An 18,949-nucleotide genomic window follows, 5' to 3' on the forward strand; every position below is an offset into this window, starting at 1 on the left:
TGGAATGGTTGAGTATAACTAAATATTTCACTTTGGGTCTTTTCTTCCTCACTGGATGCCACTACGGCTCTGTTTCAGTTGCTCAGATTCTATCATCTGCCTCATCCCAACTTCTTTCAAAGGCTTTTATTATTAAGTCATAGGCCTATAGGCAGTCACTGAACAACCTTAGTTTGTGAAGGCAGCCTGTCCATTTTGATAGAAACAGGATTTGAAGGCATTTTTGTAAGATATCCTCACAACAGTTCTAGAAATAGGAGCTGCTAAAGGAATATATTCACTTCAAAATACTTTATCTATGCCCTGAGTGGTGTGGCCCAGTGGGCTGGGCATCGTCCCACAAACCGAAGGGTCGCTGGTTTGGTTTCTGGCCAGGGCACATGCCTGGGTTGTGAGCCATGCCCGTGGTTGGGGGTGTGCGGGAGGCAGCTGATTGATGTTTCTCTCTTACATCGATGCTTCGCTCCTTCTATTTCTCCCCCTCTTCCCCTCTCTCTAAAAGTAAATAAATAAAATCTTTAAATTTTTTTTCTCTAAAACAGAAACTTTCAAAGATTTTCACTGTATAGGACAGTTCAACCAGGCAACCAACTCCATCAAGCACTTCTTTCTGCTCTCAATCAATTGAAATACACAAAAATGAACAAACTGGTGACTGAAATCGCTTCCAAGTATAATTTAATCAACAGTAATTCCAGTGGGATTACCTAGAATACAAACATTATATGGAACGCCTTTAATCTACTATCTATTCCAAGAACACCTATTAGGATCATAGCGCCGTTCCCCAAAATGTGCTTAATCCTCAAATCAAAACACAATATCAAGCATCTATTCTCAATTTCATACGGGCAAGATAATAAAGCACTAAGGAGGATGTGAAGATGGATAAGGAACAAATATTGAGAAGTTCATGGGGAGATAAGAGATATGAAAATTAACAAAAGCATTTTGAAAGTTAAATAGTAAAGATGACTTAGGACTTTAAGACAGTTACAAATTTCCTTGTTATCTCTTGGATAGATTCCAAGGTAACTTTAAAAAAAATTAAATGTTATTTATATAATTGTCTTCCTCCCATTTACATAATTTTCAATATAGAAATGTACCACTGTTTCAAAAGGCCACTAAGCTTGACAGTGGCCTTTTCTTAGACCCGTGATTTCTTAGAACTGGGGACAACATAGTAAAGGGAAATACATTGGCACATTCATCCTGCTTTTCTTCCCTTTCTTTCATGGCAAAGGGATGGACTTTCTAAATTAAAAGAGCCCTGGCTGATGTAGCTCTTGTAGCTGGTGTAAAGGACTGAGTGTGGGTCTGCGAACCAAAGGGTCACTGGTTCGATTCCCAGTCAGGGCACATGCCTGGGTTGTGGGCCAGGTCCCCAGCAGGGGGTGCTGGAGAGGCAACTACACATGGATATTTCTCTCCCTCCTTTTCTCCGCCCCTTCCCTTTTCTCTAAAAATAAATAAAATCTTTAAAAAATAAATGAAAGGAAATACATGTTATTTAAGCAGAAAGGGTTGAATTTGAAGCTGGACTCACATAAATTATAGACTCTTATGTAGTACCAATCTTTACTAGCCACTCAAAGGGTTATAGGGAAACACCAGGCTCACATCATTCTTTCCCTGGAGGAACCTCAAGTAAGCAGACACATCTCCCTAAAATATCCCTGTACTTTTATTTTTTCATTATTTTTTTTAATTTTAATTGTTGTTCAAGTACGGTTTTCTGCCTTTTACTCCCATCCCAGCCCACCCTGTACTTTTATATTATGATATGTTTTGGTTTCATATTAACTGAAAATTTTTTTTTAACCATTTACACGGAAACACTGACATTGAAAGGAAGCCAGTTCAAGTTTCCAGAGGCTTCCATTTTATAATCTGGTAATGACAAAAATAGAAAAGTGCTCATGTGACCATGCCCCGTTTTCCATGCAATTATGACTCATAAATCCAGAAATTCCAGGTTTATTTACAAGCAGGAGACGACTCAGACCAAGTGTAGCTTGCTACAAACTTTTTATAGCCAGGGAGTTTCAGGTATGTTTCTGTTCATTAAATGCCATTAACAAGACTAACACAAGGGTCTGGGGGGTCATTAACGTGTTTATAAGGTAGTCTGCTGAGGTGAGGTCATTCACTACCCTCACGTACCCCGGGGGAATAAATCACAGGCCTGCTGTTCATATCCTTTCCTCTCTCCTCCCCGTCCTCGGTTTCTTCTCTCTCTTCCCTCTCCCTGCGTCCTCTCTTTCTCTTTACATATATTTATAGCTATCTATCTATCTATCCATCCATCCTATACACATACACATGTGCATGCACAACTAAGGTCACATGGTTGGGGAGAATGATGCACTGCCGGGTCATCATTAGCAGGACTTGAGTAAGCCAGCAGCCTCTGAGTCTCAACTATTTCTTCTTTACTGGACAGCCACTGGTGGTATTATCCCCATAAAGGGAAGGATACGGCTAGCCTCTCACTTAGCACGTAGTAGGCACACATTAAACTCTGCTTTTGTCCTGTTTAGGAGGTAAGATGGACAATAGCCATGAGATCCTCCTTTTAGAGAAAGCTCAAGGCCAAGCAAAAGTGCTCACACCAAAAGGAAACAAAAGGGAAAGCCTTCTAAAGCAATGAAGAGGCCAGTTAAAAATTACTCTTTGCACTGACTCTCTGACATGCGGTGGCTTTGGGGACCAAGAAGGATGTTGATAAGCTGAGAGAAAGGAAAAACAGAAAAAGCAATTGAAAGCTTCAGGAGGAGTAGGGAAGCTGCTCCCATTGATCCACCCGGGAGTTAATGATGTCGCAGAGGATTCGATCATTGGCTGAATGCTGACAGCAGGGTAAGCCCCATATAGGGCCTGCTCTTAGGAGCTTTGCAGACTGCTGAAAGCAGAGGGGCTTTTTTTTTCTATCTTGTACCAAGGGTTAACATTTTTCGCAATGTTACAGCACGGATTTATACAAGGCACTCAGTTTATTTGTTTAAAGAACAAAATTACACGTGTATCTGCATGCTAACATTTCCTCCAGAAAAGCATTCCATCCCTTTCCTCGCCCCTCCCCTCCCCCACGTTATCCCCTAGAATGAGGCATGGGGGACACTGAATGGGATTTGATGTTTTCCTGCTGCGGAAAGGACATTTTCTGCAGCCGGGCCGGTGTTCAAAGGACTAGGGTTCTAAGGCAATTCTCCAAAGTGGGGAGGCAGTTCAGGGTTATTCAGTTCTTTTCCAATGCTGTCTGGACCACTGCTGACCTGTGTGAAGACTAGAGGACGCTGCTTCCCAGGGGGGCAGGCTGAGAAGCAATTAGAGAAGCCCAGGAGAGGCTCAGGAATGTTTGGGAATTCACACATCGCCCGAATGATGTGGGAACTCCAAGAACGAAAATAAACTAATTTGACCCAGGCCCTATTTGTGTCCTAGGAAATATTCCAAACATGTAGCTAATAGTGCAAATATCTGCATGAGTGTTTCCCTGAAAAACCCCATTCAGTGTCTAGTAAACGTCCATGACACTTCAGTTTCAGATGAGGAAAGCTAATGAGTAGCGCTCATGTGCTAGAGAGGGGAGGGGGTGTGAGGTTAAGTAAATTTTTCAAATGACGGCGTCGGAATATGATAAAGCTCTGTTTCAAGTGCAGATCTGTTGGCTGCTACAGCCTGTCCTTTTCTGCCACGTGACTATGGAAGAAGGAGCGTGTTTCAGAAAGTTAGAAGATGAAAATAAAAGAAGAGCTGAAATCACTGCCTCCACTTCTTTGGGGGAGACAGACCCAAATAAATTCTCACTGTACTTTCACGTTCCCACGAGTGCCATGTATGAGGCGGGGGACATCTGTGCCACACATGTGGAATGCTGATGTAACAGATCATGGGTCTGTACCCAACATTATATTTTAGCGGTCCCATATATGTGTATATGTACATATGTGGCCACTTTTAAGCATTATGTGTAATATACAGAATGTTACAAAAATTTTCTATAAAATAAAGACTTAATGCCACTCTCTTAAGATTCAATGGCTATTTTTAAAAAATTAAAAAGATTGTATTTATTTTTAGAGAAAGGGGAAGGGAGAGAGAAAGAGAGGGAGAAAAACGTCAATGGGTTGCCTCTCATGCACCCCCTACTGGGGACCTGGCCTGCAACCCAGGCATATGGCCTGACTGGGAATCGAACTGACGGCCCTTTGGTTTGCAGACCGGCGCTGAATACACTGAGCCACACCAGCCAGGGCAGATTCAATGGCTGTTAGATTCCAGGCCCCAAAGTAGATGCTATACACGAATGGTTAGTGAAACACAGCAGCTGATCAATTTAAAGCTCACCCAACCACTGGAAAACCAAAAGCAGCATCACGGGTGCTATTTACACAAAAGAAAAAGACTCCAGTTGTACTGAAACAAAGAAAGCCATAACTCAGAGTGGCCTCAGGCATTATGTAGCTCTAATTCCTTATTGTTGATGGGGAAACTCAGTCTCAGATTGGCTGACTTATACCCCAAATCATATTGCTTAGATAAAGACAAGAGAACTCTATACACCTCAGGACTTGGTATGTACCGTTCACACACACATGCTAAGGACTGGCTCCTTCGCACCAACTAATGAGAGACATGAAAAACTCTATAAAAGACTCAGCACACTTTCTAATATTAAAGTTGATGTCCAGAGGATATGACAGACACAGTTGGGTGATAGATCTACATTGACACACAGACACTAGAAGAATTTCGGAAGGAGTTAGAAAAACTGCAAAACATGTAGAATTGCTGGTGTGTGTTCATTCATTCATTCATTCATTCAAATATCTACTGAGCATGTGCTATCTGTGAGGCACTATGCTAGAAAAAGAAATATAGCACTTACCCTTTTGGAGTCTGTTATTTCAGTCAAAGTTATATGTATTGGCTTATAAAACTGTAAAGAAGGTTGTGCGAGTTTTGTCACGAACCTAGGAGACGCAGAAGACAGCAATATCTACATCTACCAGCAAGGTCCACACAACCAAAGGCCAGAATCAGGCCTCTGAATAACACTACGGCATCTCGTTCACTCTCTTCCAGCTAATATCTTCAAGGGAACTGTTTTCCTGATTCTATCATCAAGTATGCATGACTGACGATTCCTTCCTTGTGGTCCCAGAGCTTTAATGAGACTCAGCTAATGTGACCTTTGGAACCATCAAACTGTGGAGGAGAAAGCAGGGCGGCGAAGACTGACCTCGGGGTTATCTTTGTGTACTAAAGCCTTTTGAAAAGTCAGGGCACCAGGCTTTTGGCAGCAATTTCACAAATTGAATTACCCGGAGATATTCACCAGCATCCTCGCAAGACTGACAGCTGAAATTAGACAGCCGATCCTCTGTTACAGCCACTTCCTGTTATCAGTGGTGCTAAACAGTTAAGTAAAAGGTTTAATATTATTTGTCCTTTCTATCCCGATAAGATTGATGGTGCAATAAGAACCCTCAAGGGCAATATGAAGATTCATTTTCACTCCTCTGGAAAACTGCTAAAAACCATTTCTATTTCCAAGTCAGTCTTTATAAAATAGGAGAATGTCAGGACCGGGAAAGACCTGTGGTAGCGTGTGATGAAAGATGGAGAAACCGAGGCCCGGAGACTATAAGTGATTCACATGCGGTCAACTAGCTGTTTAACAGCAAAGCTGGAAGTAGACTTCATTCTTCTGATGCTCGATCTATTTACTATTTCTGCTACTTTGTCATGTCTTGTCAGCTGCTAAAAGGTATACTTTGAAGAAAAAGATCCGTGTGAAGGATCTCACCAGAAACAGCGCAAAAGTGTATACTACAGTAGTGAATGCTTCCCGAGATTTAGCAACCGCAGGGTCTTTTGCAGGAAAAAAAAAAAAGGACTGGTTTCTCTAAAAATCAGACCCTTCCTGAGGGACAAATAATGGAAATAGAAGGTCAAACACTTCAGCTGGTATCACAGAAAAGGAGCAGCAAACCAGCCTTTGGCTAGAACTAATATACAGGGACCAGCACAATAACACCCTTTTTTATTACAAAATCTTCTATTACAAAATCATAGGCATGCCATTCTGTAACACAACAATAGCACACTCACACACACCATATACCATTTTAGGTGAAATGTTCAAATGAAAACTATACATTAACACACCCATAGTATCACCCTACCAACCACACTCAAGCAGGCCTTACTTCTGCCGGGCCCTGTATGTAGAACGGGTTATGATCTCAATCGGTGTTCCCACTCCATCAATGGGAGACAGCGAATAGCATTTACTTTCTTCATGGCTGAGTGGAGACTAGAGACCAATATTGGCTAATGCATTGAATAACCAATATTTGGGCCATTCCGGTCACAACATCCCAAGGAAGCTGGAAAGGCAGCTAAGATGATGGGGGGAACACTTATCTGTCATTCAAGGACAGACTCAGGCTTACAATTTCTCAGACTGGGAAGATGCAGATAAAAAGGGGTTAGTGAGGGGATGTGGGATCCAAGTGGACTCTGGGTAAATATAATTGTATTCATCGAATTCCATAGCTTTGAATTGGGGCCATCCCTCAAGGTTCAAGGATGTAGATCAAAGAGAAATGGCGATAGACCTCTATGGATTCATAGGGAAATTAATACATTTGTAAAACTTACATGCCTACAACAAGGCTGAAGTGGAGAATGGGGAAAGTTAAAGAACCCATTGGATATGCTCCATGCCGACTGATTTACAATGCATCCTAATTGGTAAGAACGGACACTGCCAGGTTAACTGACAAACAGCCATTGGCCCTGTATCTGGAACAGAGGTCTGGGCTCGTTGCCCTGGTGCTCTGACCCAGGCTGCTATTTCCTGTGCTCTTATTATGGCATCTACGCAGGAACACCCTGCATGCAAGTCGGGCATTCCTAAATTCTTCTGACAGTCCAGAATACCGAAGAATAATTTTCTCACTGATTAAGAAAGCGAAGGAGTCCTAGCTCTTGGCTCCATTTGGCTTCCCCATATGGGAGCCTGCAACATAAAAAGGTGAAAGAAATCCTAACAGAATGCAGCAGCTGGTTAAAGGCTATTATATTGAAATTTTCATGAGCTTGACAGTAGGCCAAAAAAACTACAAAATGGCAGAGTGTGGAAAAGGCAGTTGTAACAGGTTGAACATTGCTGGTGATTATTTCTTCAGTGGCAATGAAAACTGTAATCAAATAACCTGAAAGAGACGCTGGCAGAAAGAAGAGAGCCCCAAGGGAGAGGGAATATGAAAACTGTAACAATGATGTATGCTATGGCCTAATAAACTAGACAAACACGTCGTCTGAAGTCTCGAAATCAAGGTTCTTAGCGTCATCTGAAAAGCTGGTGTCAGGATGCGAACATAAACACTGTCTGATTTGCAATCTAGAGCAGAAGTTGTTAATGACTTACAACCTCAAGGATGAGAACACAGCTCAACAACTAACGGGAGCCGTGCTACTGGTGGAGAAACCTCTTGTTATTTAGATGATCAGTTTCTCCCAGCACTGCAGAGGCAAAATCTATAACGTGTTATACAAATGTCCAGAGAGGACACCTGGCTTTGCAGCTGGAAAGGCGTGCTAAAAACCCTTGAATATAAGGCAAGATAGACAAGATACGAAAGATGAAAAATCGGGACTGGCTGAAAGAATGCCATTACATATATACTTATCATATATACTTATCATTGTTATTTGTGGACCAACAAGCATTCTCAAATTGTGAATGGCATTTGTCAGGGCATGAAGGCCACTGGTGCTCATATATCAAAGGAATCTACTTTAAATAGAACACCTTCGACGATAGTACTGTGGAATAATAATCACGGATGCCATTGATAATCTAGTCAATGTGTATTTTCTGAACACATGGTCTCTCTCTATTATAGCAGAATGTTTTAGAGGGAAATTTGAGAAATTATATAATGCTTATTTTCAAGTGGATTATCATTGTAGAGAGACTTGGTCTTCATAAAGTTTCAGAGGCATCTTTGAGAAATGATGTCATCCCTCATTTCAAGGAACTGATCAGCTCAGAGGCTCTTAAGGTGTCCATACTCACCTTTGCATTGATTTGTTCTGTCTATTGTTTTACGTATCTTAACGTTATACAAGGGAGCGTAATGGTCCTTAAATGTACAGCAAGATTTGAGCTCTTTCAATAGGTACCCAGAAGAATTAGAGTTGAGAGGACATCAGATTTGATCCTAATTAAACAGTGGAAAAATTGAATTCCTGCAGTGTTTTAAACTAAGCATTTATACTATGTTAATAATCAAAATAAAAATAATTAAAAAATAAAGATCATCTGGGGAAACAGCTGAGATCTTGGGTTTTTGAATTGTGACAAGGCCATGGAATGAGTCACATTCACTGATTCTCTGAGCTAATAAGGGCCTTACATACCGTCAAGTCGAATTCCTTTATTTTACATACATTTTTTTGGAAATACTGAGTTTCTTTTCTTTTTTTTTTATGATTTTATTTCTTTATTTTTAGACAGAGGGGAAGGGAGAGAAAAAGAGAAGGGGAGAAATATCAGTGTGTGGTTGCTTCTTGCATGCTCCCCATCAGGGCCTGAACCGCAACCCAGGCATGTGCCCTGACTGGGGATTGAACTGGTGACCCTTTGGTTCACAGGTCAGTGCTCAATCCACTGAGCTACACCAGCCAGGGCTATATACATATTTTTAAAGATTTTATTTATTTATTTTTAGAGAGGGGGCGGGAGGGAGAAAGAGAAGGAGAGAAACAACAATGTGTGGTTGCCTCTCATGCGCCCCCTACTGGGGACCTGGCCTGCAACCCAGGCATGTACCCTGACTGGGAATCGAACCAGCGACTCTTTGGTTTGTAGGTCAGCATTCAATCCACTGAGCTACACAAGCCAGGACAAACTCCTTTATTTTATGCATGAGGGACCAAGATCTGTATAGGTTAAGTGACTTGCTCAAGGCCACACAATCAACTAATATAAAAGCCAGGACTAGAAATCAAGTGTCCTCTTTCCCAGGTCTGTGCCCTTCCCAAGACCGCTACCATGATCATCAGGCTGGTGGAGAGCACTGGACAAGTGGGAGGACACACAGCGAGTAGCTGGTAGCTGCTGTCTCATTCCACTGAAGAACAGCAAGAGATTCATTTACAGGGTGGCGGGGGGGTAGGGGTTATAGCTTTTCTGGAACTTTTCTCCTGTTGATTTTTTGGTTTGAATTCATTTTTACTTCCCCAATGCAAGGTACTGGGATCTTTTGTAGTAAGTATAACATCAAGGAGAAGATAAATATTTAAGGATTTAAGGAAAGGGACAGTGAAACTAGATGGGGGGAGGGGACAAGTGTAGGAATTTCCAGGAGACCTTTAATGAGCCCCAAACAAGTAATGATTTGGAGAATAATGGCTTAAAGATGTCTTCGATTCTCAGCCAGGCTTTATTTCAGCTCATAAAGATTGGATACAACGAGAGCTTTATAAATGGGTTGAAGAAGTAGCAGTTTTCAAAATCTGAGTCTGAAACAAGTTTGTCATGACAAAGACATTGATGTAGATGATAACCTGTAAGAGTCTGAATAAAATGCTTTGGATAAAATACAGGGTCCGGCAGGAGTAAGGCCTGCTTGAGTGTGGTCGGGAGGGTGATAATATGGGGGAGATAATTTATAGTTTTAATGTGACCACTTCACCTCAAATGTCCTAGGGTGTGCTTGAGTGTGAGAGTGTTGTGTTACAGAATGACATGCTTTTGATTTTGTAATAAAGATTTTGTAATAAAAAGGGGCATGATTCGTGCCAGACCCTGTATATAGAGGCTGTAAGGCAATATAGTGTGTATCTGAATCAATATATTGTTTAATAAAACAGGTGATTTAGAAGAGGTATTTAAAATACGTAGAGCGACTCAATCAATAATTCTATATAATAAAAACAAGATCAAATTTTAAGATAAGAAAATTAAAAAGCAGAATCAAGGCATATTAAAGGAGAATGTTAAATATAAGAGGCATGCTGTCTGGAAACATTGAATAAGACAAACCCTTCCTACAGGATGTGTCTTCCCTTGAAGAGCCAGGAACCCCCTCACCCCCATTCTTCTGAGTTACTGAAATTAAGGCATGAAATCAAATTTCTTGAGAAGTGCAGTAACGAACATCTAGGAGCGCTGTTATTGCTCTAGAACTGAACTATGAAGGATCCAGTGGAAGAATTAAAACAGACGTGATAAAAGACGGCAGGCCGACCAATTGGAAAAACATTTAATATTTTCAGTCCGATGCACTGCAGAGGTCTGTCCAGAGACTGTAGTCACTATCGAAGTCTATTTCGTGAATGTGATTCATTTTCATTTGTTGTTGAGGTAGCTGAGTCCAAGTTAAATTTAAGTTGGACTCGCGCAATTGATGAGATACTGTTAAGGTATCATGAAAACACAACATCTCTCTCGCCTCCCTCTTCCACGTGGACCCAGCGGAGCCTAATGTATTTCATGCAGCATCCTGCAGAAGGTGCTTCTAAGCACCTGTATTCCTTTGACGGACAGTAATCGCCCCAGAAAAATGGTATCATTCTGTTGTTATGTCAAAAATGCTGAGCGCTATATTCTGAGAATGAACACTTCAGCCCCACAAATCCAGGACCTGCTGCTGACTGCCTTTTGCGTTCATAAAGTATTTATTCCCCTAAAACAGTTTGCGTACATACAGTGGCAGAAATCGTCCATCTTTGTTTGAAGAAGAAATGCGGGAAAACCCCTCGGTCTATTCAGTTGTTCGTGTAGGTACTCACTTCCACTGACAATGACATTGTCAGCAGCGTTTTGCTTCTGCTGTGAAAAGGCCACACCACCTCCAACCCCAAAACAGCACACAGGCTGTACGAAATGGATTTTTTCCTAAAGGCAGCTCTGTATTACATCAGCAAATTTTCACTGGTAATTTAAGTGTGAGTTGATTACCCAAGCTTCCTCAGGGAAGAAAGAACTAGGTATTATAGGCCAGGTTAATGTCACGTTTTAAAAAGAAACTCATTGGTGAATACACAGATTAACCACAATAAAAGCTCCTTAAAGAATTATGACGCTTCCAACTTACTTGATATAGTAGGGCACTTTGTTTGGTGAGATGGCTCTCTCCCAGGGACCCTGGACAGAAGCTGAAAAAGGAAATAAAAAAAAAGGCAAGGAGGTCAAGTTCACTGCAAACAGGAAAGACAACATTAATCTCCAGAATTACATTTTTACTCTGATATTGGTCTGTTTGCTCAGTTGCCCGTGAAGACAGGATGGATTAACTGGCTGTTCTGAAGTTTCTGTCCTAATCTAAGTGAAATTGAAGTCATTCAGGCAAAAGATAAATGCAAAGAGGGGGAAAAAAAAAAACGTTCCACTGCCATGCAGATAAGGAAGTGAATGAATAAACTGACGGGTTTTCTCTTATGTGTCTCCATTGGGTGCTTGTCTTATAATACTTCCTGTTGCTGCCTCTCAGTATCTTTTACTCTTTGATTGACTGGGTTTTATTAGTTTAGCAGCTGAAACATCCCTCTGTGATATATTTACATCCCAACTTATTGAAGCGCAAGTGCTATACTTATCACTCTGATGTGTTTGTTTTTCTCTGTATTTGGCTTTCACCGATTTCATTTACTTGTTATCAGTTTAATTGGAGCCTCAAAATGTCAGCTGACCAGCGTGATCTTATTAGAGAAGATAACAAAAAGTGAGAGAATGGCATGCGGTACCAGAATGTAATAAAACTTCTGTGATGAGTGATGAATCCTATAGGTAAAATTAAATTTCACGTATGGGGAATTCACTTTATAATGACTTTATTGGGGATTAGTCCAATCAATCATCTTTCAATGGTGTTCGAAACGTTTCACTTGTAGCTTTTTTGCTTTCCCAAAGCCGGACTGTAACAATGCCTTTTCTACATTGTTTAATCGGTGGCTTTTTCATTCTTTTAGACAAAATAATCCTGTTAGGAGGTACTATAACATTTCCTCAACAATAAAATCTTCCCCCTGAATAGACTTTTAAGAAACTGGAGTTTGAAGAGACATAGAATGTCATCGGGAATATAAATATAAGAAGAATTCTTCTTAACATCTAGCAATTTCATGTGTATGTCCATTTTCCCCTGAAGTTTCATCCTGCTTATAATTTGAAGCAAAGCTGATGCCGACCATTATTTCCCGCTATGAAAAGCTCCCTTCTAAATTAGTTTCACAGTAAATCCATTCCACAGTGTATTGAGATGTAAGAAAACGTCCGAGTGAATATATCCTCGACTACACTGTATAATATGCAAGAACAGCTTCTGAAAAAAGTCAACTTTGCCTACTGCCAGACAAATTCAAGGGTAATGAAACTACAGATTCTCTATTTTATATCGAGTAATAGAAGGCTCGACTCATCCAACATTCAACCAAACATGCTGCTTTGTACCTTGGCGAAATGTCATTAAAAAAGATACAGAACATGGATTTGAATTTAGCCCCTAATTATTCCTTTTCATTTTGCCAGCCAGATTTTTAAGATGGGGGAAAAGACATTTGTCTGTGGAGCTGAAGCTGTCCCTTGCCTTCTATCTCTGTCCCCCTTGTTCTCCCCCCGCCCTCTCATTCCCTGGCCTGCTCCCTCCTCTTGTCTGTTTCTCCTCTCGAGGTCTCAGCTCTCTTGTCCAGATTCGTTGACAAAGCAAACAAGACCAGATTTGAGAACCTGAGGCTGAACTCCTTAATGCACCTGGGCAGAGTCTGACGTTGCTGCGGAAACCTGAAGACCCAACCCCGCCTCTCAGGAAATAGGGTGCAGGGGCAGAATCATAGCCCCGGGCGGTTCAGTACACCGCTCTTCAAACCACTGCATCATAACGGTGATGGATGTTAACTAGACTTATTGTGGTGATCATTTTGCAATATTTACAAATATCGAATCATTATGTTGGTCTCTTGCAGCTAATAGAATGCTGTATGTCAGTTATACCTCAATTTAAAGAAGCTCCAAAAATCACGGCATCATAAAAAGAAGAGAATTCCAGAGAGCCTTTAGGCCAGCCCTCACTGGCGGTATTGCCAAGCCTAAGAACGTCTAATCTGAGAAAAAGAATGGCTGTTCTTTTCTTACAGGTCTCTATAGGCTGCACCCCGCCCCCTGCAATTTCTTTCATTATCCATTTCCAGTTCTTTATTATTCTAATGGTCCAGAAAGTCTTTCTGACTCAGAGGATGCTGGGTATGTCGCCTGGCACTGGAAGGCCAGGTTGGAGTTTCTACAAGCTTCCTAGGCGTCTCTCAGAGAGAAGCGTGCTGGAGGCGTCTGCTGCCCGCGGGCTCTCTGCCTGAAAGAAACAACCTTCAGGCAGAGACTCTAGGAAGAGCCCAAGGAAAAGCAGCGGTGCCCAGCTGAGCAAATGGCTAGACCTGCATGGAGTGTCTGTAGTTGACTTTGCATTATAAACAGTAAAAACAAAACAAAACAAAACAAAACAAAAAAACACCAAAAACCAAACAAAAAAAAACATACCAGAAATCAGAATATGCTTGAATTAAATAGTTGAAAAGATTTTAAGAGACATTCTAAAACATTTTAAGTTCCACGTCAATATGAAAGTTCAAGCTTTTATTAAATGGAGTTCCTAATTGTTCAATGTTTACAGCGTATATAAACTGTAGATAAAAATTGTTATGTTTTAAAGAGCCTTTTGTCTTTATGTATAGCTATCGAACAGATCCAATGGGGAGAGTCACTGAATTTTCTTTTGTGCTGAAAGGTGTTTTTTGCCATTTGACTCAGCTTATATATGTACCTCAGTAACTGCTCTGCAGTCACCATTGGAAACCCTAAAATTTTCTACTAATACAGGTCCTTGGTGCAAAAAACAAGGAGAAGAACAGCCTGCCCTCCTCCCTCCCCAGCCTCATGCCCTCCACAGACACGCACACTGGGACTACTTGCTTTAGAAATCACACACAATTGGACGAGGGTTCTAGTCGGTTGCATTCAGCGCTCCTTCTCAAGACTGTTAAATAGTTGTCGGGCAATTTTGCTCGGGGCTGCCACATCATTCTGGTCTTGCATATATTCAAAGCTGATCAAATACACGGTAACTGTCATTGGTGAGTCCCAGAATTACCGTTTCATTTCTTGCAGGAGCGCTGACGCCAACAACAGCTGTTTCTTATCTCAGTCTACCAGTGGAAGTTTGTCATCCTTCACAAAACCGGCCTACGTACCAGACACACACATCATTTGTGCCTGATGTGTCCATTTTTAGTAGCCCATCAAAAGCAGATTTATTGGCAAATCGTTTTATATGAGACTGTGCCATACTTCTGTATTTTCCTATGGAGATGGTTCTATGCCTGCTCCGTGCCATTCCAATACAGCTTTGTGACTCAGGTTCTCGAGGCTAAAAACCACGGCAGCAGCATCATGGGGGTATTGTCTGCTGAATTTATTTTTTTAAAGATTTTATTTATTTAGTTTTAGAGAGAGGGGAAGGGAGGGAGAAAGAGAGGGAGAGAAACATCGATGTGCGAGATACGTGCTCCCTTACTGAGGACCTGACCTGCAACCCAGGCATGTGTCATGACTGGGAATCGAACCCGTGACCTTTCATTTTGCAGACCAGTGCTCAGTCCGCTGAGCCACACCAGCCAGGGATGTCTGCTGAATTTAAATAGCAAGCCACCCGTGTGTTTATTTATTCCAAAACCAACCTCTGAATTTCCCCCATGCAGTTAGTCATTAAGAGCAAGAAAGGGTAGCAATTCTACCTTCAAATGCTTTTCGTCCCTGGAGGTGACAGGATCCAATATTGTGCCCAAGGTAGTTTTGAAAATCACAAACACAGGCCACCATTTGTTTAGTTCTTATTTCAACCATTTTTTAATGCGTGACGAACAGAATGTGCCGGGCGATGCACCCCGGTGTTAAGCCATATTTTAATCGACACAGGGGCCTAACCAGAAAATTAAAAAGAATGCTAATGTTATTCAAACTGTGCCAAAAGAGCACTCTCTGGAATTCAGACCCACATAGAGGCATTAATCTTTCACTTTTGTTATATTCTGTGGATTTGCAGTTTGATAACATAGTTGGGTCAAAAAAAGTGGAGGCAGATTATGAAAATAAATACTATAGCATTCGCTGGAGGCAAAATAGAAACTTCATTTATGGGTTAAGAAAGAGGCATTAGCAGAAATGGAGATCATGTGGAGGGTTATCAGTGGGGAGAAGGAGGGGGGATGGGGGAAAAGGTGCAAGGAATAAGGAGCATAATTGGTAGGTACAAAGTAGACAGGTTAAGAATAGTTTAGCACATGGAGAAGCCAAAGAACTTATATGTGCAACCCATGGACGTGAAGTAAGGGCAGGGGCGGGGGGATGCTGGAGGGTGGGGGCCGGTGCAGGGCAGCAGGGGATAAAGAGGAGAAAAATGGGACAACTATAAGAGCATCATCCATAAAAGATCCTTTTAAAAAAAGGTGTTAGGAAGGGGTGTCCAGGCTCTCTCACCTGGATCCTGAGGAGTATACAAATTCCAGTAATGGTTTTATGGATGCATTCTTCTTCTTCTTTTTTTTAAATTTCCTTTCCTTTTAATTTTGAGGTTTTGAAAAGTTTTGCATTTTTTATTGTTGTTGAGATGCCACATTCTAGCGAGGAGACGGACTCCAGAGCAATGCCCTGTTTTCCACTGTGTCCTCCACTCCCCTCCACACCTAGATATCTTTTTAGGCATTTTTTTTCCTCATCTCCCTACCCCACCCCAGGATATTTTAATACCACACATAAGCATATATACCTGGTTATGTATTTTCTGTATCTGTGCTTTACCTATAAGAGAGTAAGATTGGTTTTTTGGTTCCCCCACTGTCACCCCCTTGGGGACAACATCACTGCCATGGAGGAAGCTGGATGTAGGAGGAGACAGGAAACTGGACCTCAAGCAGCTTATTTGATCCTCGTCCTGACCTGTGAGGTAGGCATTACTATTATTTTCACTTTGCAGATGGTGAGACAGTTACGATCACATGGAATACATAGCGAAGGTCCTCAGTCAGGAAGTATTAGGTCCTAAGTGTTGTTTATTACTCACACGGAAGTCAGGGCATTCGGGAGACGGAGAAGACACGCACGTTGTGTGTCTACTAGGTGCCTGGCACTGCATGCTCCTCAAGGCGATCCCCAAGCACCTTATGAGGTTGTGCGATTCCATCATTTCGCACTAAGCCAGGGAGGCTCGGTAATGGTTAGTACACTCGCCCACGCTGTGTGCGGCCAGCACAGACGGCATACAGGATGGCAGTGAGGTCTGTCTAGTGTTTCTTTGTACTTTATGTTATCATGGGTGGTACATAACAGGCAGTCCCTAAATATCTGCCCAACAACGGAGTCAATAAATACATCTTAAAAGGGATTAACTGTGATGCCATCTAGTCTAAGCTCTCTATGCTATCTGCGATACCTAAACTGACCCTCTACGCCAGTGCCACTAGATCCACCAAATTATTGCCTGGGGGCTGTTTGAACAACTTCATTGTCACCAGATCTTGGGAGGGTTGTTTTGAATTTCCTAGGGCTTTAGTGGTGGTGAGCCCCAAATTTCTTTTATTCTGGTAAAAATCTGGCTCCCCATGCTCTGTAATCTCCACTGCTGTCAGTCCTGTTCTAGATGTCTAAAATAAATCATCTGGTTAGCTCAGAGAAGCTATTTCAAAAGAACTAAGAGGACACCTATTTTCATCTGAAAGACAAAAACACAACCTCAGTTCCTAAAGAAACAAAGGAATACCTGGCATCACTCGTCAGGCATCGCATTTGTATGGAGCACCTACTACACCAGACACGGTGCAAAGTGCTGGCGCCTGAGGCAGCAAACAAGAGTAGGTGGGGCGCGGTAGACAAAGAGGTTCTATGCCCTCAAACGTCAGTGTTTCATGAAGGCAGGTTTTATGTTTATTTATTTTTTTAGAGGTATTTTTTAAATTGTTGTTCAAGTACAGTTTTCTACCTTATCCCCCCATCCCAGCCCTCCCCACCTCCCTCCTGTTTCCATCCCCCTTGTTACTGCCCGTGTGTCCTTTATACTTGTTCCTGCAAACCCTTTCCCTTTTCCCCTGAAATTCCCTCTCTTCCCCCCTCTGGTCACTGTCAGCCTGTCCTCTGTTTCAGTGTCTTTGGTTATATTTTGCTTGTTTGTTTGTTTTGTTGATTAGGTTCCAGTTAAAGGTAAGATCATATGGTATTTGTCTTTCACCACCTGGATTATTTCACTTAGCATAATGCTTTCCAGTTCCATCCATGCTGTTGCAAAGGGTAGGAGTTCCTTCTTTCTTTCTGCTGCATAGAATTCCATTGTGTAAATGCACCATAGTTTTTTGATCCACTTATTTACTGATGGGCACTTAGGTTGCTTCCAGCACTTGGCTATTGTATATTGTGCTGCTATGAACATTGGGGTGCATAGGTTCTTTTGGATTGGTGTTTCAGGGTTCTTAGGATATAATCCCAGCAGTGGAATTGCTGGGTCAAAAGGCAGATCCATGTTTAGTTTTCTGAGGAAACTCCATACTGTTCTCCACAGTGGCTGCACCAGTCTGCAATCCCACCAACAGGGCACTAGGGTTCCCTTTTCTCCACAACCTCTCCAATACTTGTTGTTTGTTGCTTTGTTTAGGATGGCCATTCTGACCGGTGTGAGGTGGTATTTTGTTGTGGTTTTAATTTGCATCTCTCTGATAGCTAGCGATACTGAGCATCTTTTCATGCATCTCTAGACCCTCATGAGGGCAGGTTTTAGATGAACGTATATTTATAATGGGAGTGTACCTGTTTGAGTCCTGGCAGCAACCAGATGTCACATTCACATTGGCTAGTGTGAACAGAGTTTAGTAAAAGGGCTGGTCACACAGTCCTGTGCAGGATGTGGGCAATCCCAAAGGATAATAATAATAATAACAGGAAGCCATTACCACTCTTAAGTCTGAGGGGCAGGGAGAAAGAACCACAGCCAGAAGGGTGGGGCAGGGAGGGAGGGGGCAGGAGGGAGAAGGAGGAGAGAGCAGGTGAGCCTCCGCTAAGCCCCAAATGAACAAATATGCACGTGCTCTGGTGAAGAGGGTCACGGGACAAGATCTTTGGTCCAGGGAAGCAGGCCAAGATGGAATATAGGGAATAAGCCTCCTGACCTGTTCTCCATCTCCCCACCCATCTCCTCCTACGGCTGTCCATTGGCTGAGCCCAACCCGAAGCTAGAGGGCTGGGGATCCTAGTCATGGAGCCCACACAGGTGAACCTTTCAAGGCCCAGAGCAAGGCAGGGAAGTGTGGAGCGTGTATGTGGAGGGGCAAAGTGCATCAAGCGTGGCTGACTCCACAAAGAGATGGCTTTGGCCCTTTTCCCACCCATCTTCCTGCCAGGAACATGCATGTGATGATGGCTGGAGCTGCAGAAACCAGGAGAATGGAAGCCATCTTGATTGCAATCCCTCAGAAGCAGATATGGAGACAAGGAAGTGAGTACAAGTCGTTTGAGCAGTTATTGAAGGAAGCACTGGTACAGGAAGTGGAAGTAAGGCAGCGAAGGGATGAAAACACAACAAAAGATGAATGACTGCTTTGGGCACCTGGGGTGCAGGGCAGCTGAGGGCTTCTGTGTAGATTATACTTCTGAGTTATCTGCCCCCCTTCCCAGGAGCAAGGGAACTGGAGTATTTATTGATTATTGCTTGAGAGATACTCCTGGAGTATGGAGGGGGGTCATTAACGCCCTGGCCCTTCTGGTCTGACCCTTCTGCTGGTGAGCCCGCTCCAATGGCCAGAGAAGGCCTCAAAGTCAGAGTTGTAGGTGTGTGCAGTTAGAATTCTGGGTTTGGCATGCCTAGGCGTTGTGAATTTGGGCAGGGCCTTGACA

General features: G+C 42.4%; 1 protein-coding gene across 5 annotated transcripts in view; it reads right to left on the reverse strand.

Annotated features, from left to right (window-relative positions):
• The window catches only part of DMD (dystrophin), a 1,951,120-nt gene that overhangs the window by 188,879 nt on the left and 1,743,292 nt on the right, over positions 1 to 18,949 (reverse strand). For all 5 annotated transcript variants that reach the window (XM_036016633.1, XM_036016635.1, XM_036016634.1 and 2 more), the window contains one exon: positions 11,121 to 11,181. In XM_036016633.1, coding sequence (XP_035872526.1) covers positions 11,121 to 11,181 — 61 coding nt within the window. The remainder of the gene's footprint in view (positions 1 to 11,120; positions 11,182 to 18,949) is intronic.

Source organism: Phyllostomus discolor, chromosome X, assembly GCF_004126475.2.
Source record: "Phyllostomus discolor isolate MPI-MPIP mPhyDis1 chromosome X, mPhyDis1.pri.v3, whole genome shotgun sequence".
In the NCBI taxonomy this organism is placed as follows: Eukaryota; Metazoa; Chordata; class Mammalia; order Chiroptera; family Phyllostomidae; genus Phyllostomus; species Phyllostomus discolor.